The sequence below is a fragment of the Protopterus annectens genome, chromosome 7.part0 (assembly GCF_019279795.1).
Source record: "Protopterus annectens isolate FY-2018-M chromosome 7.part0, PAN1.0, whole genome shotgun sequence".
Taxonomy (NCBI): Eukaryota; Metazoa; Chordata; order Ceratodontiformes; family Protopteridae; genus Protopterus; species Protopterus annectens.
This window is the reverse complement of record NC_056739.1, coordinates 1979651073-1979677031: the sequence shown is the minus strand read 5'-3', so window position 1 is coordinate 1979677031 and position 25959 is coordinate 1979651073. Positions and strand designations below refer to the sequence as shown.

The 25959-nt window shown below is 37.9% G+C and overlaps 1 protein-coding gene across 2 annotated transcripts in view; it reads left to right on the top strand.

Annotated features, from left to right (window-relative positions):
- ADAMTS17 (ADAM metallopeptidase with thrombospondin type 1 motif 17) overlaps positions 1–25959 on the top strand; it is a 3302852-nt gene that overhangs the window by 427858 nt on the left and 2849035 nt on the right. For both annotated transcript variants that reach the window (XM_044078403.1, XM_044078402.1), the window contains exon 4: positions 17019–17191. In XM_044078403.1, the coding sequence (XP_043934338.1) occupies positions 17019–17191 (173 nt within the window). The remainder of the gene's footprint in view (positions 1–17018; positions 17192–25959) is intronic.

Here is a 25959-nt window from a genome sequence, read left to right as displayed (position 1 = left end):
GGATTGGAACAGAAACAGTAAGAAGTTATTTTAAATTAGAACAACATTCATGGTGTGAATGTAATGCTGTGTTCTGAATTTAATCAAACTGCATTGCAGTTTGCTCTGGCCCAGAACTTGGCTTCCTTGCTTTCTTCTTACTAGTTCTAATAATTTTCTAATATTTCAGGAGAATATCATAACACTGAGACTGAAACTGAATAAGATTTAACATAACTGTAAGTAGATGCTCTATCTCTGGCCAGCAGTAAAAGTGTTACTACTGTGTAGTGTCGCTGACAATAGGGTAGGTGAACAGGCTTCATGTCATCATAGCCGGCCTTAGGCATAGGCCAACTGGGCGGCTGCCTAGGGCGCTGCTCTAGTAGGAGCGCTTTTCCAGTATTTATTTGGTGTAAGTAGACCAAGATGGGGCACTGGGTAGTGTAGTGGGGGGCGCTGTGGAGCCCTTTTGCCTAGAGCACCAGTTGACATAAGGCTGCTCCTGCATGTCATTAGACTTGACACTGCTTATATTAACTATCAAGATCATAAGACTAGTGAAAACTGAATTCATAAAAGGAAATGTGTAGTTTCATCAAAGCTCAAAGCAAACATATTAAAATAATGATCTGATGTTGTCCTTTTCATTCTTCCTCAACTGATGGGTCTTGGATACAACCTCTGATCCAACGCAGCCGCATTTAACAGAGTCACAAAAAAACCTCCAACACGTAACAGAAAATAAACGCCAACCACAGAGATGGAAAGTCAAACGCTTTAATTCACATATCCTGGTACCTCGGCAATTCGCCTTCAATGGGACAATACATCAAACAAACCCATCTCCTTAAATACAAACACATGAACTCATTAATCTGTTAACCAATTAATTACTAAATATTTAATTGAAACTATTTCTTGAACTTGCCTTAACTGCTTTCAAACACAAAGTATTCAGGCAGATGTAAAAGTTCCATTTTCACAAAAAATGCCCATAAATCTGCCATTTGAACTTGATGATAATTTAACAATAAAAATTCACATTATCTGATGTCCAAGAACAAAACATACAACATAGATGAATGAGTAAATAAATGCATTCTAATATATAAATATAATATAATGTATAAGAACTACTTCAAACTTATGATATTATACACAAAACATCATTTCATAATGCTAAATATTTTAAATACATAATATCAAAATGCAAAACTCTCTCAAAGTGCAAGACATTATCAAAATATAAAATCATATGATGCAAAATGCAAGTTCATATAATACAAAATGTAAAAGTGCAAATATAAATTTCATAAAACATCATATAATGTTTCATAAAGGTAAACCAACATCTAAATTCATGCCCCCCGGATACAAAGTGTGATAATTGAGAATCAGCTTATGTTCTAACTTGTTAAGTTCTGCCTTAAAATTGCCAGCCTCAAAATGTGGTCTGGCTAAAACACTGAACATAAATCCTTCAGTGTTACTATTATGAACCTTAACAAAATGAGAAGCCACAGGACTATCCAAATTCTCCCTTCTCACATCTCCCAAATGTTCTAAAATGCAAACTTTAATCTTTCTGGTAGTTTGACCAATATACCACAACGGTTGAGGACAATCACAACCCAAGACATAAACCACCCCCTGTGACAAACAATTAAATTTCTCAAATGCCCTATATTTCTTCCCATTGATTTTCCTTCCATCTAAATTTCTAACCATATGACATACAGAACACCTACGACATCTTTCCATTCCAACATTTCCTCCATCATTAGAATATTCCAACTTTTTGTTTAATAACTCCTTCAAGTTATTAAATCTGCTATAAGAGAAACTAACATGTTTAGGAAACAAACTACCCACAGTCATGTCATCACACACCACACTCCAAAACTGTCTAACAATCTTCTTTATTGTTTGAGAGAAATCTGAGTACTTTGAAACAAAAAATAATTTCTCCTCCTTTTCAACAGCTGTGTGTGGTCTGCTAAACTCATTTCTTATTTTCCTTCCACCACATAATCTGTTTTTAATGCCTGACAATATTTCTGCTGAATACCCTCTGCTAAGAAGTCTACGAAACACTTCATCTAATGTCTCATCCCATAAATTGGGATCAGAAGTGTTTCTTAAAATTCTTTTAAATTCCTGTTCAGGCAATGCATTGATTAAATGCATTTAATAGAGTCTCAGATCCAACTGTCGAGCTCCTGCCTTTACCCACAATGCCCCAGTAACCTTGGAATACCTCAGATCTCATTTGCTGCCTTATCTCAACAGATGTGGATTCCTCTCTCAGAGCTTGGGATATGTTATTTTCTACAGTGACTGTAATTATCTTTAAATTTCCCAATAGCCTTTGATATTTTAGTCACCTCTTCCTCTCTTACCTTTAGTTTCTTTCAGGTTTCTGTCATGTTAGGTTTCCTTTCATTTTCTTTCTTTTCTACTTCTGGCAGTCTCAATACCATTGTTGGTACTTCTGCCCTTAGAAGATATTTCCTTACCTACCATTGCTGACAGCGCTCTCTTCCAAAAAAAGAAAAAAAGAATCCTCTTATTTATTTATTTTTATTTATTTAACATTTGTTTACCGAGAAAGTCTGACTGAGACAGAGCCCATTTTCAGCGGAGGCCCAGGGAGAAACACTTTAGATGCATGTCATTTTATGACCTACCTTTCCTTTTTCTTGCGATTATGGCTGACAGACCCACTGGGTTTAAGAAATGCATTTCCTGTGGGCATAAGTTCCCTAATTCTGATGCCCACAGAGACTCTAGTTAGAGTCTGGGTGCTGCCCATCTAAATAAAGATTGCATCATCTGTTCTGGGTTTAATTCTAGGGTCCTTAATGATCTATTCAATAAGCTTATACAAAAAAGGCTTGTTACCATCCTCGTCCTCTTCCTTTTCAGGAGGTTCATACCCCCAGAAAACTATCTAAGACTTCTTTGGAGGCAAGAAAATCTAGGAAGTGGTCTCCAACCTGCTGTCCAAAGCCAGTTCCTACTGTGGAGCCTCCTACCACAGTTCAGATGAAATTGGATCTGACAACCTCAGATCCAAAGTGGAAACAATCATATCTGACACCTTCATATCCAACACTTGGGTAGTTGAAGTCTTCTAGGGCTGGGTCCCCAGAGATTACTCTGGAGCCTGTCTCTCCTTGACTGTATTCTCCCTTTCTACAAGCGACCCTGAGGAGAGAGTCTCAGGCCTAGTCCACTACTTCCTTCATCAGGTCCTCCAGGACTCTTTCTGAAGCCAAAGCTGGTAGGATGACAAGGAAATTTCTCCTAGCTCAGGTTCAGATGGGGGTTAACCTGGCTCACTATCCCAGCAGATCCATGAGCTCCCTTCTGTTTTCTACACTGTGATTTCTCCTGCTCTGAACTGACTGGCAATTTTTGGAGCCTTTAGAACTGAGAACCCTGAGAGTGTAGACATCAAATCTGATGACAGCTAAATCTTCAACTCCGACTGCATTCCTGACCTGCCTGTCATTGATTCCCTTGGACCAGGACGAGTCTTGGAGTCAAAGCATTGGTGTCAGGTCTAGGGGACTTGGTTGGATGCTGAGGTTGTTGGAGCCTTCCCTGCTCCTTGGGGATTTGGTTTTAGACAGAATAGGTCTGACTCCCCCTTCAAGGCAGGGATCCGGGCAGTGTTGGGACATGGTAGCATTTAGAGCTTTGGCTCCAGTGTGGCCAGCTATGGCTTCTCCTGGTCCTTCTACCTTCCAGGTGGTGGACAGGGTCTTCTCTGATCCAAGAGACACGGCAACTCTTTTTTCTTTGGAACCTACAGCTCTGCCACCATCAGGTCCAAGCTGTGATCCTCACAGCTCTATTACACAAGAAAAGCTTACCCTATCAAGTGTCCAGACAGTTCCCCTCGAAGAGTTTCCCCTTTTCTGGGTAACCTCCCCAGGCCATCCCACCGTGGATGTCCCCCACAAGAGAGTGTGCAAGGGGAGGCACATATACTCCCCTCAGGAGTCACTCACCAAAGACACTGACTTTGATGAAGGGGAGGGGTCCCCTATGTCTCCACCAAATTATGTCTCCTCAGTCAGAAATATGGATGGTCCTCTGATAACCCTTACCAGGAGTAGTCAGTGCTCCTGGAAGCTTTTTGGTCCAGCCCATCTATGTCTTGCGTGACTCCCCAGCTGATGATTTTATAGCTCTGTTCTCTTGCTGTGTGTGGAAGGAACTGGATGCTGTAGAACCCATCATCCATTGTTTGGATAAGTTCCTTGCACCTCCTAAGGACAGGTCCCACTGAAGCAAAAGGGTCCCCGTTGATGCCATGGTTGAGGTGGCAGTCACAACGAAAGAGCTGGTAGAGCAGAGTTCCTCTGTCCATCCCCCTAATAGAGAGTCCAAAGGGTTGGACAGATTAGGAAAACACATTTTCGCCTCAGCGACCTTTGCCCTACAGTCACTGAACTACTTGGCACATTTCATCAGGCTGCAACAGGATTTGAATAAAGAGCTTTCTAAATCCATCTCTGAGTCTATGTCTGTGGAGGACCACAAGAAGATTTCTTTACAACTGGCCACTCTTTTATCCATGTCTAATATTTCCAAGAGGTTAATTTCCCATGCCGCTGAGGGAACTTTACGGCTGGTGAGTTCAGGTATAGCCGTTAGAAGACATGCCTGGATGCACGTGTGTGATTTTGTGGAATCCTTTAAGTCTTCATTAATCAGAGCTCCTTTTGATGATTTGTTCTTGTTTGGCCCCACTGTTAAGGAAACACTTTCCCTGAGTTTTCAGGATGGAAAGACCATGTCTGCCATAGGGATATGTTTCTCTATCCCTCAAAGATACTTTTCTAGGAATCAGTGAGGAGTCAGGAAAATGTGGTTCTGTAAGTCCCAGGGTCCTCTCCAAGACCCACCAGGTGATATCTACCCTAGAGGTGGGGGGGGATTTGAATGGAAGACACCATCCTTGTGGCAGTGGAGGCTCCCAATTTCAGGTTTTCTGAGACTCCTTCTTGGATAAACACTTTCAGTGGTCCTGAAATGTTGCCAGATACTCACCCCTGGAGGCAGCCGGAGTGCACTTTTCTCTGCACCCAGATGCTGGGTCATCAATTATAAAAGATTCCTGGGTGCAGAATGTCATATCCAGAGGTTACTTCATACCATTTTTAGAAATTCCCCCAAACAAAAAGAAAAGTCTCTTCAACATTCCATCCAGTCAGAGGGAAGCAGCAGCTCTAGAATTTCAAAGCTGTAAAAAAAGGAGTTATCCAGGAGGTTTCACCAAACCAGAGAGGATTTGGAACTTATTGAATATTGTTTTTAGTGCCAAACAAAATGGGGACCTGGACCTCAGCAATCTGAATCAATTTGTAAAGAAGTCAAAGTTCTGAATGGTCATGGTACAGTCCATTCTGCCATTTCTGCAAAAGGATGATTTGATGTGCTCCATCGATCTTCAGGATTCATACTATCACATTAAGATGAGCGGTTGATCCTGACGATTTATGCACTTTTGGCTGGGGGGCAGTCACTGTCAGTTCTGAGCCCTGCCCTTTGGTCTCAACACAGCCCCCAGGGTGTTAACCAAGTGTATGGCAGAGGTAGCAACTTCACTTGAAACTGGTAGAATTCCAGGTGTTTCCAAACCTAGATGACTGACTTCTCATTGCCAACTTGGCATTTCCTCAAGAAATCCAGAGACTACTTGTTCTAGTTATATCAATCCCTAGGCATCTTGGTCAACCTTTGCAAGTCACATCTTCAACCTGTTCAAAATCTGGAATTTATAGGCACTTATTTGAACACAGTTAGTCAGATAGCCTCCTTTTCACCAAACAGAGTAGAGATCATCAGGTGTCAAATGGATCAAATTATTTCACATCCTTCTCCTCCAGCCAGACTTATTCTTCAGACTTTGGGGTTGATGGCAGTAGCCCTAACCTTGCTTCCTATGGCCTGGCTCTATATGCAAATTATCCAATGGACTCTAGCTGTTTAGTGGTCAATTTTTCACCATCCTTTGTTTTCACCAGTCAAGCTCACACAAGTATGCAAAGGACACCTGTGTTGGTGGATTTAGTCAAACAAAATTTCTCAAGGCCGTCCCTTTGTGAACATTTCTTGGAAAGGATGGTCCAAGGCAAGTGGTCCCCAGAAGAGACCAATTTGCACATCAATGTCCTACAGATGAGAGCAGTCCTCCTAGCATTGCAGACCTTCCAGGATGCCCTCCCTCTCAGGACATTGCGATTCAAGCCAACATGTGTGTAGTTTGGTATATCAACAAATGGGGGAATCCAATCTTATCCTCTTTGTTGAGAGACAATTAGAGTGTGGCAGTGGGTGATCTCCTCCAACCACTTTCTTATGGTGATGCACATCAATGTGAAATCCAGTGTACTAGTGGACAAACTCAGCAGGTCCATTCTGATGCCTCATGAGTGGTCTGTCAATCAGTTAGTGGCAAAGGGGATTTTCCATCAATGGTTACAATCTTGCTGCAATCTGTTTGCCTCTCCCCTCAACAACAAATGCAGCAAGTTTTTTGCCCTGATTCCCTCTCTGAGGGAGTCTCTGAGAGATGCTGTAGTCCATGTTTGGCCCTCCGGTCTCCTTTATGCCTATCCCCGAATACCTCTAATTCCCAAATTCTTACAGAAGAGCATGGTTATCCTCATTGCCTCCTTTTGGCCTTGTCAAGTGTGGTTCCCTTTCCTTTGGTCTCATCTTTGATACCCACCATGGTACTGGACCCCAGTCAAGACCTTCTCTCTCATCTTGACCGCTTGCTTTCTTCCTTTCCATTAATGGTTAGACAGACCAGGTTTTCTCCCCCAGTCCAACCAATATTACTGTCATCTCAGAAGGCCTCTACCAGGAAAATCTACAAAAGTAAATGGAAAATATTCTTTTATTTCAGCTGTACAGAGAGAATTAGACAAATTCACTGCCCCCATTTCTGCTGCTCTGGATTTTTTTAACATTTATCTTTCATGAAAGAGCTAGTTTCTCTACTATTAAAGTTGGTGATGATATCTAATTTTAATTCTGGGAAAAATGCTTTCTCCTTAGCTTCATCAAAACTGTGCTAGGCTTTCCTCAGAGGTACCTTTTTGCTTAGACCTCCAGTGAAGAGCCCTACACCCCTTCCCCCTGGGATTGAGCAATTGTGCTACAGGCTTTGACTCAGAGTCCTTTTGAACCATTGGCTAGGTACAACTTAACATTTTTATCATGGAAAACTGTTTTTCTTGTAGCCATTACATCTGCTAGACAAATATCCAAGGTCCATGCTTTCTCTTATAAATCCCCATGTTTGATCTTCCACAAAAATAAAGTTACTTTAAGAACCAATCCATCATTCCTGCCTAAAATAGCCTCAGAATTGAATATTAACCAAACCATTAATTTGCCAGTTTTCTTTCCCAGCTTTGCTAATACAGGTGTATACATGCTTCATCTCTTGGATGTACATAGGCTGCTTCTTTTTTATCTACATAGAACAAAATATTTCAAAAAATTAGATCAACTGTTTGTCTCATTCTCCCCCAACAAACTGGGCAAAATAAAGTTTCTAGGCATCTTAGCCAGATGAATTACACACTGCATATTGTTTACACAGTTTGTCCTTGCTTAGATACTGTAAAGCACGCTACATCATCAACATTGTGGTCTAGAACTTCAGTTGATGACATTTGTGCCCCAGCTTCTTGGCCTAATGCTCATACTTTTATTGGTCATTACAAATTGGATTTGACTTCCAGAACCAGGGCTGCTTTGTTTCTGCAGTACTCCAAAATACCCTTCCATGAGGGCCTCCCAAGGTTCATGTAGCTGGGGACTCTGTCCCATCAGTTGAGAAAGAATGATAAGGACAGCAACAGATATTGCAGTTATGTTCTTACCATAACCCTGCATCTGTGTTGTCCATTTTCATTCTTCCTCATCTTCCAACCCGCCTTCCGCTTCCCTTTAACACCTGGAGTGACCTTATGGATGTTATGGAACCTCTGTTCCAGGTTTGAGCCCCAGACTGTTTCTAATAGCCTGAGGTTAGTTCTACATGTAAATTGCTTATTGGGCAGCAAACTCGATCTGAGGTATTGAAAGGTACCTGGAACATTATGGGTAAAGGGAGGAGCTCGTGAGTTGGATCCGATAGTCTAATAAATCCAGCCGAGCCAGATCTGGGGTCGGAGCCGAGACCAGTCAGTTGAGGAACAATGAAAATAGACAATATAGATGCATAGTTATGCTGAGTACATAACTTTAATTTTTTTGCAGGGGGGCAAGTTTCCTGAAACCCCTAGATTCCACTTACTTGAATAAGCTAAGTCCATGACTATACAACAGTGGAGAACGCACCTACTGTCTGCAATGAAATCTTGTCCTGCTCTACACACAGACACAAAAGTGTGATCATACATCATATACACCTACAGCAACACAACACACATTGCACCAAATAACACTAAATTTTAGCATTCCATTATAATGATAGCAATTTCACACAAAACACACTAGAAATCCACTATTAATTAAAGCTGTCAATCAGTCTAATGTAAGGAACCAATGGACTTCGACAAAACAATATTAGCACAACTACACACTCACACTGAACACACACAAACAGTAATGCTGTTCTCATTTTTATTTATTTATTTATTTTGTGTGTTTGTGTTCACTATGTTGGATTGCCTGTTAGTTGCAGCCAAGCAGGGAGACTAATACTCAAACGTCACCTTAGCACTCTGGATCAACACGTAGCAGCTTTCGTCACACTGCCAACACAGGATTTGGGTGATGACAGTAACTATTGCTATGTCAGTGCTGTGAAGAGGCATAAGTAAAACAAGCAGGATGAGGAGCAAACACTTTATAGTCTCAGTCACACATCCATCCTGCCCTGAGTTAAAGTAAATGTTTTATAGCGATTAGTTATCTACACTGCTGCAGTAGGCAGCCAGTTGAGTTATTCAGGTCGTGTTGTATGTAGTTGGTATGTGCTCCACAGTCTATTCAGCCTGCCTGCCGCTTGTCGAGATTCATACAGCAAGCTGATAACATCAGGGCTCTTTGATAAAGAGAAGCCCAGGGTGAATGCCACATCAGTTCTCCTTTTAATCCATCTCTTTCATCATTGTGAACATTTGCATCATTTTACACTGCTGGTGGCATTTATACCAGTAATGGTAGCAGGTAGAAAGCTGCTAGGGTTTGGCAGCAGAGGCCATTGTGCATTTTTTGATCTGTAAAGTCCACTTAGCTGAGAACCTTCTTGTAATTCTTGTAAAATATGAATGCAGGTATTCAGATTGATGAAGTCCTTAATGTCTGCAAGAAAAGTGTAGTGTCTGATGGTGATTACCATTTCATTTTGTTGAGCAGGTGAATCTTGCCAAATATCAGTACTGCTTTTCTATTTCAGAGGTGTCCCAATGAGAAAAGCCATGCAGTTCTATATAATTTAGCAAACAAGTATTTTTTTTTCAAATTCTGAAATTAAAAGGAATCGACTTACAGCACAAATTACACATGCTGCCTATTAATTAATCAGTTAGTAGAATGCTGTGTATAACAAACAACTTTTTATCCTACTTGTAAGTTAGTTCATTCACATACATGCACACACACACACACACACACACACACACACACACACACACACACACACACACACACACACACACACACACACACACACACACACACACACACACACACATACTCACACTTGCACAGGTAAGTAAATATCATTTTTTCTATGTCCTTTTCTGTCTGCTTCAACTGCCCATTACCCCTTCCCATTGATCTTCTCTCCATCATGGAGGCAAGTGGCAGCTGGAGAGGGTCATCCTCCAACCAACCATGGAGATGTGTGCCCTTGGTCATATCTGGTAATAAGAACAAAGAGGCCATTTCTAATTAGGTGCTATCCCCACCCGTTGATGGCTGACATGAGAGTGCCTAGTGCAACCCCCCCCCCCCAACACACACAAATAATGTGTTTCTACCCCCATGTTAAAAAGCACAACCATCACTGGATTGATAAACCAAGCTGACATCTCTGGCTAGAGGCTCCTTTTTTATTGTCTGCAAATCTCTGATTGCATGTGGTAAAACAGCTAGCCAGACGCCATTCCCTCCTCTGGGGTAGGCAGGCCGGCATTGCCCTCCTAATCCTACCATGGCCAGTTTTTCCAGTTCTTAAGCCAGTGTTTGAACTCAGGTGATCCAGGCCATAGTCAGGACTTTATCCCTCTATACAGTAGAACAGAACAAATGGATCAGCCATAAGTATGCATAAATACACACACGACATATACAAGGATCCACAACAAAATATTGAAATGCAAAGAAATTAAGCACAAATAGTTCAATATTTTCATTTTGGTAACCCAAAACAATGAAAAAAAAAAGATTCAAGAAGGAAACAAAGTGTCCATAGCCATTTTTAACTTTTTGTGAAGGCACCATAGAGCTTGGACTGGATAATACCACAGTTTTCATCAGACCTACATATTGCCAAGTCAGTGAACAAGCATGTTTAGATCATATAACATCACTGATGCATATGAAATATGGCAATAGGCATAAAACTGTGCCATTCTGGGACACTTAGATCTGGCTAAACTAGGAATAGGTTTGACCTCAGTGACTCCTTTGGAGATTATTTGTGATGTTCTGCTTAAGCTTAAGTGATTGCATGCAATGTTGAGTGAAGACCACAAACTTGTCAGTAGGAATTTGTTGTTGACCAGATTAACTGCTTTCGAGCAACTAAAGAATTTGAGTAGCAAATTAAAATATGTAATAGTCTGTTAACTTTAATTGTGTCAGAAAGGGTTCCATATTATTTTCAGAACCCACACCTTTGGTTTAGGTATGCCACTCTTCCAAAAACAAGAGAGACCACTGCTTACAGTCTTCTCATGTATGTTGGCAAGGGAAGATCTACGAAGGAGAGAGGTCACAATATGCTTGGGTAACTTTCAAAATTGCACTTGCACAGAAATGCAATAGGAATGTTTTTCCAGAACAACTGTTCCATGCCTTCCATAAGTGATCTGTTAACTATCATATATGCAGGTCAGGTTGCCAATTCAGCTGTTGGTTTCTGATATGTAGTTGGTAGGTTATCTGCTCCTTGGATAGCATGCTTAGTTATTTTTAGGAATAATTTAGTGGTATTAGATTGTCAAGCAGAATATAGTCAAAATATTGGCCATGGTATCGTTTGGGATGGAGTTCCTCCATGATTGTATAGGAGATACGAACCAGATGTATTATGCAGCCATTAAATTGATAACATATGTGAACTTTGTGTTTACAACACTGTCTGACTGAAAATTGTTGACGTTTATTTCTTTAAACTATAGAGGCACACTGGACGTGTGCATTTTTTTTTTTGTGCTCAACCGTTATGCCATGAAAAGCTGTGAAAGCTGTTGATACTACATCTGCAATGGTTATATCAGGTGTTGTATTAGACTTGCATGGCTTATGACTGAAACTTAGAATGAAGCTTTTAGAGGAAACTTACTGAATGCTGTTGTGATACAAGAAAATGTTTTCATCAGCTAGTACCAGAAGATGATATTATTGTTGATCTTAAAACTGGATATCCTTTTAAACAAATGTGCGTACCTTCTATTCATCACTTTAATGACTTTTTTAACCAGTAAGAAACCAGTTTGTAGGAAGGGGGCTTATTTTAACATCGCCACCAATAAAGCAGTGCAAAAGGAAACAATCATGTTCGCAGAAAAAAGAAGATGCGACCTAAGATCTTCACAGTGACTGCTGCCTGTCTCTCACTCTTTGCCCTCTCTCAGTACCTCTAGATAGCAAGCTTAAGGTTCATCTTTTTGCTTGGCAGCAGGTAACTACAGACAGGTAGGGTGTGTATATAGTTGCAAGTGTATGAAACAAAATGTTTTCCTCCTGACACGAATGCTGCAGCTTGTTGCATAAAAACTCTCTGGGCAAGTACAGCAAGCTTTACAGCTAACGGGTCAAGGACTGTCGAAAAAATAGTAGAAAGTATTACTTGATCCAAGGTCAGGCTTTATGCCAGGGTATTTCTAGTACCTAAAATGGCAAGACATCAAAGCTATTTGTAGATTTATCAGATATGAAAATGTTTGTAAGTACAAAATCTTTCAGGATGGTGACTTTGAAGACTTTACTTGCATTCATGAAACATAATTTTATTTGGCAGTCCTTGACATTAATGGTATTTATCTTCATATGATAGTGACAGCATCTTTCAGATAATTGTACTCTCTGCTGTGGTGATAGTGCAACTTTTTCATACTGATAATCAGTGTTCAAATCCATCTGGAAAAAATGTAACAGAGCCTCAAGTTATGGCATCGCTATTTATTGTTTATTTATTGTATAAATATGCTAAATTGGATGATGGGTTGGTCCGCACACCCTTTTCAGCCAAAACCCTAGGCATTTATCACCAAGAACTGCTCAGATAAACAAAATAATGACAATAACAAGCATACAGACACAACTATTTTTTTAAGTAACAGAATGTAAAATTGTCATACATTTTGTTTGAGTAATAACAGCTACATGTTATTTGTTTCCATGTTTGTGCACCATGCAGTAGTACAAAAAGACAAAGATGAAATCTGATTTTTGGATTGAAAGGGTACAGTATTTGTTGATCTAAGACTTGTAGCAGGTATTATTATTTTCTGAAGTGAAGAACATGTGTGTATATATAATATTTAATATTTTGTGGGATAGATTTAGCAGGGAGCATTGTGTTTTGTTTAGGAGACTCAGCCAGAAAAGTGATTTTAAGAATATTCAGTGATTATGATGATGACAGGTTATGGAAGTGACAAATTTGCCAGTTTTGTTGTGGGTTTCTTGTTTGTTAAATTACCTTGAAGGGGTATTTGTGAGGAGAATGTATCTGTAATGTCATAATGTCACTGTGTAACAGAATTACTACAGTGATAATGGTATCCTGGTATCCATGCTATAGTACTATTTAAATCTGTACAGCTAATTTTGAATATTTTGGTTTTGGAAGCTGAACTTTATACAAGAGTATTAAAGTATATAAGTACTGATTCAGAATCATTCCTAGATGTTACTGATTACCTCAGTTGATTTATTGTTAAGAAATGCAGTGATTAGTTGGTGATTCCTGACTGTAAACAGTGTGTTTACCATTTGTATAGAATGAGAATGAGTGTGGGGCCCTTTAGTTAGTGCTGGACTGCAGTGAGTGGGGTTTGCATTCAGCACCTCATGACATAGTGGATGAGCAAAACAGTGTACATTGAGCTGAGTGATAATACAATATAGCACTACTGTCTATAACAAGGGCCAGAGTAGCACTGCTGCATATAACAGTGTAGCACTGCCACATATAACAAGGACCAGTGTAGCACTGCCGCATATAACAAGGACCAATGTAGTGCTACTGCATATAACAAGGACCAGTGTAGCACTGCCGCATATAAGGACAGTGTAGCACTGCCGCATATAACATTGTAGCACTGCTGCATATAACAAGGACCAGTGTAGCACTACCACATATAACAAGGACCACTGTAGCACTGCCGCATATAACAAGGACCAATGTAGTGCTACCGCATATAACAGTGTAGCACTGCCAAATATAACAAGGACCACTGTAGCACTGCCGCATATAACAAGGACCAGTGTAGCACTGCCGCATATAACAAGGACCAGTGTAGCACTGCCGCATATAACAAGCACCAATGTAGCACTATCGCATATAACAAGGACCAGTGTAGCACTACAGCATATAACAAGGACCAGTGTAGCACTGCCGCATATACCAGTGTAGCACTGCCGCATATAACAAGGACCAGTGTAGCACTGCCACATATAACAAGGACCAGTGTAGTGCTACTGCATATAACATGGACCAGTGTAGCACTGCCACATATAACAAGAACCAGTGTAGCACTGCCACATATAACAAGGACCAGTGTAGCAGTGCCACATATAACAAGGACCAGTGTAACAGTGCCACATATGGTTCTCATGTTATTAACAAAAATGATGAAGAAGAGACTGGTCGATGAGGAACCTGGTGCTACTTTATAGTGGACATTGATGACTGTGGATGGTGATTAATTCCCATCTGATGCATTATTTCCTGTTGTACTAGTTGTTTATAAACCAGCCTACATATGTTAGAAAAAGCCAAGCTGTAACTGGTGTTCAGTAAGGAGAAAGTGAATGATTATGTTGAAGACTTTAGAAAAATATAAAACCAAATCCACAAGTGCTCTGTACTTATTATTATTAAGCTGTGTACATTTAAAATCTGTATCACCCAACATTGCTGTGTGTGTTATGTGGTTTTGTTGGGAACTACACAAGAATTGTTTGAAAGTGTGTTAGGAGGTGATCTGTCCATATTAGAAAGACATAGCCATTAATGATGTTTTGATCAAGCACAGTTGTAATAAGTACAGCTACTTCGGAGGAACAGAGTAAAAAAGAAGTCTTGAAGATAATTAATGTACTGCAGTTAAGCCATGAGGTTATCATTATAGTTATTATTATTATTATTATTATTATTATTATTATTCTTACAGGTTAATAACTTTGGGGTAGTTAAAAGATGCATAATTTTTCATTATAAAGTACACTTTATTGTTGTTGAGGATGATTTGGCAAATTATTTGCCGGTATATTTTAAATTAATTAAATAATTATTTTGTTATTACTGCTGGTTGTTGTGGGAGTGTTTGGGGTGCTGGATTTGCATGAAGATAAACATATTTTAGGCTTCTCTAGAATCATTTAGGATATGATGTGGAAGTTTTTAATACGGATATTGAAATATTAGCATTTTGTCTAACACAGCAGCATCTGTGCCACATTTCCAAATTCTAGACTTCAATACTGACCACTAGTCATGGTTTTCTGTAGTTTGCCATGCTTTCCCTGCATCCTTGCATCTGTATGGGATTCCTCAGCTCCACCAGTTTCATTCTATTTAAAAATTCTGGCTAAAATGTTTTTCTCTCTCTCATGCTGTCTCTTCCTCTTCTCTCTCTCTCTCTATATATATATATATAGATAGATATTTATGTGTGTGTGTGTGTGTGTGTGTGTGTGTGTGTGTGTGTGTGTGTGTGTGTGTGTGTGTGTGCATGTGTAATATAGTATTATATATAGATATGCAAGATATATATATATATATATATATATATATATATATATATATATATATATATATATATATATATATATATATATATATATATAGATATCTATACACACACACACACACACACACACACACACACACACACACACACACACACATTTATGTGTATATGGGAATAGTTCACTTGGGCGAACGCTTCTGTGTGCAGCTAAGTGAAATGTATGTTTCGTGGGAAAGGCAGTTTATGTGATCGGTGAGCTGAGAGTTTGTGTGCGTATATCTTCTGACACCATTACCACAAAGGTATAAACAACTATTTAGAAACTTTTGCTATTTTGGAAGTAGCATAGACGCGAGGCTATTCTTGGTGTTTTGGTCAGTCTTTTATTAATTTAAATCACATTTTGAGCGCTTTCATTCATTGTAAAGTTTTCGGTTGAACTTCATTAGAAAATAACATAAAATTAACCTAGGCTTATTATTTAACTGGTATGGCGAGCGGGGGATGAGTTAAGGAGTTCCCTAATCCATGAACCTAGGCTTATTATTTAACAGGTGCGGTGAGCGGGGATGGGTAAAGGAGTTCCCTAATCCGTCAACCTAGGCTTATTGTTTAACCAAACCCAAGGGGAGGTGACTGGCAAACTAAACTTGAATACAAAGAATTACTGTGTCAGTTTAGGCTAAATGCCCTCAGTTCTAGGAATAAATGAGTGTGTGACTGTTCATTCCTTACTCAGATTAAGCACTGGGAAATTGTAGTTTTAAATATATACAAAAAGTTTTTAAAAGTCATATCTAGTAGTTTTTTAACTGTGATTTATTTTCAGTATATTTGGGATCTTTTGGGATATTGTTGACTAAGGAGTTGTAGCTGTTTTGTCTCACACTTTTGTATGTCTCTAGTATTTGTTTTTACTAGGAATGACACTTTAGAGATTTATTGATGTAATTATGTAAATTAGGAATTTAATTTAATTTTTAAAAGGCAGGTTGTAGTATAAAAGGCTTGTAGATAATGCACTGTTTTATTCTGATAAAGTCCTTTTAGTAGTATGAAAACACTTAATTAACATTTTTGGATGATTATTTTATTTGGTGTGACCCTCCTTTTTTCCGATGTTGTTTTTTACTCATACCATTGTAGCCTTAATGCTGTTGCTGTGAATCAAACTGTAGTTTCTTCCTTGGGCAGCATACTGATGGCTGTAGAGCTGCAGTGGTAGAGCAAAGTGCCTTTGCATGATCATTTTTATTCCATGGCATCCATGTTCTGTGAACGGGATGATAGGAACACCTAGCTAATATGTTGTCTTGTACATACTTTATTTTTAATTTTATTTCCACATTGTTGACTAGGCTATTCCCAGCAGACCTATGGTCTCTTTTCAGGGGAAACCCTAGGTGGTATTCGTAATGACTAGGGAAAATTTGGTCAAGGCATTGGGAAACTTCCACCACTCTTCTTGATAAGTGCCATGGGATGTTTTGCATCCACCTGAACTATCATCAAGCAGATGGGGATTCATTTTATTGTCTCATCAGAAGGATGGAACTACAGTGTTAGTACTGGGGAAAAGTTTATATACCTATCTTGTGTGGGAGTAGAACCCACTGCTTTCTGATTTTCAAGTACCAAAGGCAAGTGTTACATGTTGAGCTACTGAGACTTATATACCCTATGTAAAATATTGCTTGACCATTGCAAATGTCTCTTTCATAATACCTTTGTTTGCTAGGTTGCAGTCCTCTTTTGAGATATTATCTTGCAAACTACATATTGCTCCTGTTTGTCATGTTTTCATTGTTTTTCTTGTCAATCAGGTAGATCACAGTTCATTTTCTTTTCTAGGCAAAAAGAGTCAGAAAAATACAAATACTACAGAAGATCATCGAGGAAGAAGAAATGCCATTCATGTAACCAATGATTATACCATTGAAACACTGATTGTGGCTGATGCAGACATGGTTCAATATCACGGAGCAGAGGCTGCAAAAAGATTCCTTCTCACAGTAATGAACATGGTATGTTGATCTAACAACTGGCTAGAATTAACAACTACATAACATACTCTCAGCTAGTTATGGCATGCAAAGTGATATATTTTTCTGAACAATGCCTTGCATTAAAAACATATTATTGTTCTACACCCCTACAAGAGACCTCCATTCCATATTACTAAATTAAATAATTCATCAAGGGACTCGCCATACTCCTGTTATAACTCCAAGCTCTGCAGCACCATCCCTACTCAAGTAAAAATGATTAACAAACTTCCAAGCGATTAAATCCAGCTCAGACCTTACCCAATTCTGGTCATGCTCATGTTTATCACCAGGTTGAGACCGCTAGTGAAAGCACAAACTTCTTAATGCTTATCACAAACGTTTTGCCATCCTCTGCTTGAATCATTACACCCCTAACAACTTTCCCTCCTGCACTTGAATTAATACATCCCCTTTCACCCCCTTAAACAACACTTCTCATCTTGCTATTTTTGTAACTGCCCCCAGCCACTACTCTACGCCTCTCATGCATCTCCTGTACATCTACGTTATAAACCTTCTAGATACACCAGTTTGAACAGGCAGTATAAATAGAACCAATCCTATACCATGCTGTCTGCCATATGCTATTAGCACTATCCTCCTATACAATGCTAATATCACCCATCCCCTCCTTATTTATTTTATTACTAACTTCAGTATATCATTCAGTCTCGGTCTATACAATACCAGAATCTCCCTACATAATTTTATAACTTCATTTCATATTTTGAACTCCTTGCAAACCTTTCTTTACTGAAATGAAAGAACACTAAAATTCTTTACAATGATGTTTCCTTCTGCAGTATCAATCCATTTAATTCTGTAAGATTTTACAGCTGGAACAGCTGTATAGGCTTACAATTGTTGATGTAAATACTTTGCTGTATATACCTGTCTTGTAATTATGTTTGTGTTTCATGAAAAATATAACTGTCTTTTTTCTGAGAATTGTCTGGAATTCCCTTGTTGATATAAATGTACTCTGATGGAGCTTTTCTCCCTCTGTCTCCATTTAAAAGGGGATCTGTCCAGTTGGACTTTCCTGGTGAACAAAGACAAATAAATAAAATAAATCAATACATTTAATATCTCACTTACAATATGACTATGAACTTGTAGAAGGTTTTCACTTTTCTGAAGAGCCTTTCAGAAAAAAGCAGTTTACTATAACAGAAGAACATACATTAAGTAAGCTAAGATCTCGAAAATATTATAGGTTGAAAGAGCATTTTAATTCCACAACTGGGTGTTTCAGATTTCTGCATACTTGGGCACACTGACGCATCAGCTTTCATAGACAAGGGAGACTACCAAAGCATGTATTTGAGGGGTGTACCCCTCATTTTATTTAAGTACTGCTTATTGTCTTCCTTCTCATAAGAAATGCCAGAAGCAGGGCATCATGGTGTCTTACTGCTTTAGGCTTTGCTTTAAATCTCCAGGACCAAGGATTTAATCCTGACTTAAGGTTAATGTCTGCCTGCTGTTCATATGTTGCTTCTATGTCTACCTGAGGTTTTTCCATGTGCTTTGATTTCTTTTCATCTCCTCTTTCCATATGTAGTACGTATAGATCTATGTCAGAAAATCAAAGTTTCAGAAAGTTGAACTTAATTGACTTTCCGAAACACTGAACAAAACAAAACAAGAAAACTCTATGTTTTTTGCAGGGAGGTAAGCCCCTTTGCACCCCCACATCCCTTGCATATTATATATACCAACTCTGACCGTAATACAGTTGGGAAATGGTAAATTCCCAGATTCCCGTTGTACTACACTCTGCATACAAAAGCTTTGATGTTTTGGACAGTCGATCATATGGTCTCAACCATAAGAAGTTAATCTGTCTGAAGATTCGATCTTCTGAAGGGAATCCATATTCACACACACACACACACACACACACACACACACACACACACATTTATATATATATATATGTAGATAGGTTCCCTTCAGAATCTCGAACACTTGAAAACCCGAATGTCATATGGTCGAGACCATATGATTGAGTTTTCAGAAGCTAGAATTCTGAATGGAGATCTGCATACTGCACGGAATGGGAGATTTCCCTTTTCCTCACTGTAGTGTGATCTCGGGGTTGGTATATTTAAGTAGCAGAGATGTGGGGTGTGCAGGGGTCTTTCCCCCCCCCCGGAGAAACATTTTATTTACTTATTTATTTATTTTTTTGTTAGATTATTTTTTGGGTTTTGAGTAGTAGTCTCGACCATATGAAATTTGGGTTTTCAGACGTTCGAGATTCTGAAGTGAATCCATGTATATATATATATATATATATATATATATATATATATATATATATATATATATATATATATAGATATATATATATATATATATATATATATATATATATATATATATATACATTTCATCTTTGTCCTTATGGTCCATGTCATGGCTGAAAAAGATTTGTAAAGAGCCAGTTCACTTACCAGGTTAACAAATTAATTAATTTAATTAAAATAAAAAATAAAATCAATCACAGTACTAGATATATATGTTTTGACTTTTATAGTTATAGAATTTGAAAGGAACTCATTAGTGATACACAGAACAGCTAATCAGATGTGTTAAAGGGCCCCTGTGCAGTTCAGCTTAACCTTATCACATGACTTGTTCCACATAAATGTGTATTTTATTTTAATTGCTACCATTGCATATCTCTATTTATCTGACAGTGCTAGCTCTCTCTAGAATCAGTCTATTCATCTAAATATTGTTTTATGCTAGGTATCAATTAGCTAGACCTTGCCTTAACTAGAAATGCCTTGCTGTTTGAAGTAGGCTTCCTGAAGACTGTTTAATTATTCTATGGAATCACTTTAAGTTAAATGTAAGTTAAAAAAAGACCTTATTCTGCTGTCCTGCTTCTGCCTGGTGCTTCATAAAGAAATGTATCATATGGCACAATATCAGAAACTTGAAAATGCATTCATTAAAAACTGTGTTAATCCAATTAGCAAGATCAGCACTGCCTTTAACCTCTGACTTTTACTTGGGGAGCAAGCTTCCACATCCACATGCAGGGGCTTTCAACATCTTTCCACAAATATAATATATTCATCTGTGAAGTCAGTACCCCTCAGGACACAGACAAACCATGACACTACTGACTTTGTTCAGGCAAATTGTAATTTGACAAAGTACAAATTTTCACACATTTGGTCATCTTGCCACTGGTCCTCATACTGTATTCCATTGATACAGCTCTGTGAGCAGCAGCAGTCCCCACTGGTTGAAATCCATGGAAAATGCAGAGCTCCCACTTTGCCTTTCCTAGTTTACTTAATCATTGTATAAAGTAAATTACAGCATCTCACATTGGGCTTAAACTCAATGAGAAAGAAACAGCAATCTAAAAGAGAAGTATTTTAATAACAATGTTTCAGACTTACTGGTTCTTTACGGTATTCTTAAGATACCACTTTATCAAAAGTAACTTTTACAGCTGTTGAAGTCCCAAGGACTGCAGTTATGATCATCAGAGTAGTGCAGCTTAGTGCAAATAATGGAAGTACATAATAAGTCAGAGGTTGTAGTACAGGGAGTAGCCCTGAAGTACAGCATTTATGCAGTTAATGTATATAAACTTCAGGCATGTGAGGGGGAGTAGCCCACCATGTTAGGTGTTACAGGAGAGTACAACAGCTTTATTGTTGTAATATCAGTTTTTAGAATTATGTTTTCCCTTTGAATTGTAATGTTAATTCTTCAGACATTTAAGTCCCACAAGTTCAGATCTTGTAGTTGAGAGAGCCGTGTGCATATATGTGTGTGTGTGTGTGTGTGTGTGTGTGTGTGTGTGTGTGTGTGTGTGAGTGTGTGTGTATATATATATATATATATCTATATATATATGTATATATGTATAAATACACACACAAACACACACACACCTACAAACATATATATATATATATATATATATATATATATGTGTGTGATTGTAGGTGTGTGTGTGTGTGTGTGTGTTTGTGTGTGTGTGTGTATTTATATATATATATGCATACATCTATATAAAGGTCTACTTCAAATGAATGAAAACCCACAGTACTGAAAATTACATTGCCTAGATGACATTGCTGAAACCTGAATTTAACGGACGAACACAATGCCGAAGAATTTCACAGGATAAGTATCCAGGTGGCCAACAAGGGAGAAATGTGCACTTTTCCCCACTGTAGTGCAATCCTGGAGTTAGTATATTTAGTTAAGGGGGGTGTGAAGGGTATATTTACCCTGTGAAATGTTTTTGCATTATAATCGTTTGTTAAATTCAGGTTTCGGTGATGCTGCCTCATTTTTAAACAGTGTGCACTTATTATATTACTTATTATACAGTTTTACTTTACATTATTAGTTCTGATGAAGTTCTGACAACGTTACAGAATGAAGGCACGTAACAGTTTCACCTCAGTGTTGTTTTTCTTTTTATATTTTGATATTTACAAAGTCATTTTCGCATATAAGGTCTTTTCTTCATATTTAATAGTCTGGTTGTTATACACACACACACACACACACACACACACATATATATATATATATATATATATATCAAAATTGAAAGCCTTCGTGGTGAAACCTTGGGTCTGTTGTGGTTTATTGTGAGTTTTTGGTGTTTATTACACAAGTTATTTTTTTTTATATTGAATGGAATGGGTTTGATGAGTATTGTTTATATATATATATATATATATATATATGTGTATGTATATAAATATATATATATATATACATACACACACACACACACACACACACACACACACACACACACACACACACACACACACACACACACACACATAGAAAGAGAGAAGTGTGTTTGTGTTTGTATCTATATAGCTATATCTAGCTATATATATATATATATATATATATATATATATATATATATATATAAATATATATATACACACACACACACACACACACACACACACACACACACACACATATGTATATATACACAGGCGCACACATACAAACACTCATTCTAACACACACATACAAATGAAGAGCGTTTGTACCTATGTGATGTAGGAGTCTTTGACTGTGTGTGTGTGTGTGTGTGTGTGTGTGTGTGTGTGTGTGTGTGTGTGTGTGTGTGTACCTATAGGAGTAGTGTCTCCTGTCTGGTTCAGAAATTTCCTCTGGCTGTAAGCATCTCCCTTGTGTATACCCTGCATACAGAAATGCATTAATATTGTTAAGGTAGTTGGAATTTAAGTATTAATTACTTTCTGACTTGGAAATGTTGAGCTGTTACATTTAATTCGTAAAGGAGGCCCGAATTAATAAAACCTAAGACATTGTACAAATACTTAGCACAAATGTCAAACTAATTGCAGACTAAGACATAATGTCCAAGATATTTTGTATAGATATTACATAACACTGCAAAAAGAAAAGTACCTGATGTTATATTTTATAGTTATATGGTAGAATCAGCTTTCAAGTGACGTCTTTTGTAATGCAAGTTTTATACACTAAAGGCTAATTAAAAATGTGAGGTAACTAATACCTCATTATAAAATAACTTCAGGGTGTTAGATGTGAACTGAATATAGTGAAATAATGTTTGGATTGCTCATAGAGCTAGGCAAATGAATTTCTGCCCCTGTTTTTTACACTATTTTATGTAACAGTGGTAGTTTTTTTGTGTCTGCATGTATCTTTTTAGAGAAATGTAAAAGGGCTATTTTCAGAAAGGTATCTTAGATAATATGCAAGCTTATGCCAAAGTTGTCAAAGGAATACTGTATAACTTGTGACTCCACAGGTGCTTTTCATTCTAGTTATGTTGAGTTGCCCTTTCATAGAAATTGGTTTTTTTATCATTTTGCCATGCAAGAACACTGTAGGAGTTATAAGCTTGCTTTTACAAGTTGTTTGGTTTAAGGGAATGTACATGCTGACTTGCTCATAAATTACTGAGTTTATGATACAGAACATGTTGATTTTCTTTTCTGCATATATTTATTTATTGAGTTTTAATAAACCATAGCAATCATTAACTGATGACGTTACCAGCTTTTTTTTACAGCTGTTTTACCTTTTCACCAATTTAGTTTGACCTCATAGTTGGTATAGAGATATCTAGGATGGGGGGTTGGTCCATATTGGGGGATGCAGTATGGCTTGGCCCACTACAAAAACAGAAAAGAAAAATGTTGTGGTTTTCTGACCCTTTAAGTGTTGCTTGATTAAGTTTACAATGTTTTCTTTCATCTTTAGAGATTGTGGGATCAATGTTCTATTTGCTATTGCTGTGGAAGGTGGTCTTTAATAATGAATCTATATTGGTCAGATCATGACATTTGGGTGAATACAGAAGCTTATTTGCAAATTTTAGCTGATAAGGGGCACTTAGTGGTTGAACTTCATTCATTTCAGTCTACAAATCGCAATGCAGCAGTGTGCTCGGGAGCCTGGCTTTGTAAGCCGAGTTGGTAGAATCTGGGTGTAAAACAGCTGGCTGGGCACATGCTGTGATTCGACAGACCATTTCTACTTATCATTTGCTCAGTAATATTCTGAAAAGTTGATCAACAAAATGCTTTTGTTCTTTGTAATGTTTAAAATTTGTTTCTTGGCATATACTATACTATGGAGAGTATTTCTGTTGCATTTGTTATAGTGATTTTTTATTCTGTTTATGTTTAATGTGCTATTGTAAGGTAGAGCATTTTTAGATGGAGTACTACAGGTTGGAGACAAAGGTAAAGGCTTATTTTATCCTACTGAAAGGAACACAAATTAACAGATTGACATATTTTTGGTTTATGCCTTTCAGAATGTATGTATGTAACACATTGTGTATTTACTCCCTAATGCTCATTGTTTAGGCAAGTCTTTAAAGCAAAACATTTATTTTTATAACATACATTTTTATAAAAAACAGAGATGAAGATATTTGTGTAAGTTCTAAGAAATGTTACTGTGATAAAGCATATATGCTTGGAGGTGATAAAATATAACCTCATCTGAATAATGCAAGCTTGCAGTTTAAAAAAAACTTATCTTTGTAGTACACCAGTCTAACGTTTATGGCTTGTGCCTAACAAATGAAAATGTGGTTATTTATGTTCACCTCTTGTGAACAATTGCATCTGCTTACATTGCAATGCACATATCTTAACCCTTTTAATCCATAAAAGGACTAAATCTATGTCTGTCTGCAGCATGCTTATCAAGACACTTGTACCACCTTTACCCTGAATCTGCAAAAACGCTTTTCTGTGACATCAAAAAATATAATATCAGTGTAGCCGTACCATTGGAAAAGTACTGAAAAACAGTTGCACACTGTAATTTGTACCTTTTGTTCTCCTAGAACTAACTTTTCATTCACTTTTAAGCAAAGCCATGTACCAATAGAAACACTTTCAGTTCTTTCTATATTATACAGTTATACAAATTAGAATAAAAGATATACATTAGTTTGCTACTATATCATGTACAGTTTCACAGAATGTACTGTATGTTGCATACATATCCACTGTATGCCTTGAAATGGGTTGGGGTGCAGAGTCTTACAGGATATGTAGCAAATACATTTAAATACATTTATCTGAAGGGGAGAGAGGGTGTAGTAACACTGCTCCACTGGATGCTACAGGTGAGCTGCCAAGGAAAATATCAAGCATCAGTTTGTGACAGAAATAATTTCAGCATAAGTTCTTGCTGCACGCATATTGTTAGGGAGTGTGTTTTTAGAGTTTGTCAGACCTCCCTTCTCCAACTGCTGGGATTTCATGCAAACTCATTGAGCATGTGTTACCATGGTCTAGTGGTAAGGCACCAGACTCCATACAACAGGTACATGAGTTTGACACCCTTGGGCCCAAGTTATTTCTGGGGACTGAGGTTAGCATAATGGTTAAGGTGTTTACCTTACAGATAGAAGGTGAAGGGTTTGAGTCTAAAATGAGATAATTGGCTAGGATTAAGCTCATGTTTATGGATATGGATAGGAAGGTACAAGCAGTGAAAATATTTTAGTCTCTTTAGTTTTACATAAAGGCCAGGTATATTTTTATCAACCAGAGGGGAAGTTGTGGATAGTAACGAATAAAAAGTTGAAGGACTTTATCTCGGAGGAAAAGAAGGCAAGGATCAAGTGGGTAAAGTTGATCCTTCCAGTAAAACAGAGTGGTTTAGTATTACCTGATTTCAAGGGATATTTTAGAGCTACACAGTTAAGGCTCATATACACAACACAAGTAGAAAGCTGTAATTCAAAGTGGAAAGGGATGATGATAAAGTGTGGGGGTTCAAGAAATAAGGAGAGAGTGGGATTCTGGATGCAGGTCCTTAAGGAGAATACCAACAGCCACACAGAATATTAAATTCATGAAGTAGAAGAAAGTATTCTAAGAACTAAGACAACACAAGAATGGAGAAATGAGATTTTGCAATAGGGATGACTGCAATTAAGGGTACAGAGAATAGGCAAGAGGGGGCTGGAATTTACTGGATAAATCTGGCAAAGGAACCAAGGTACTGGGATCAAATAATTAGAGGCATAATTAGAAGTGGCTAAGAAGGCATTTGGACTTCAGGCTAGAGACAGACTTCCCTACCAGGGATTGATGTCAGAGTATAGACAATCAATCCCAATTGACAATGTGAAAGACCTGCTCTGGTAAAGATTTTAGTTTAATCTAGAATAGAAGCTGCTTTTAAAAAAGGGATAATTAATAGGACATATG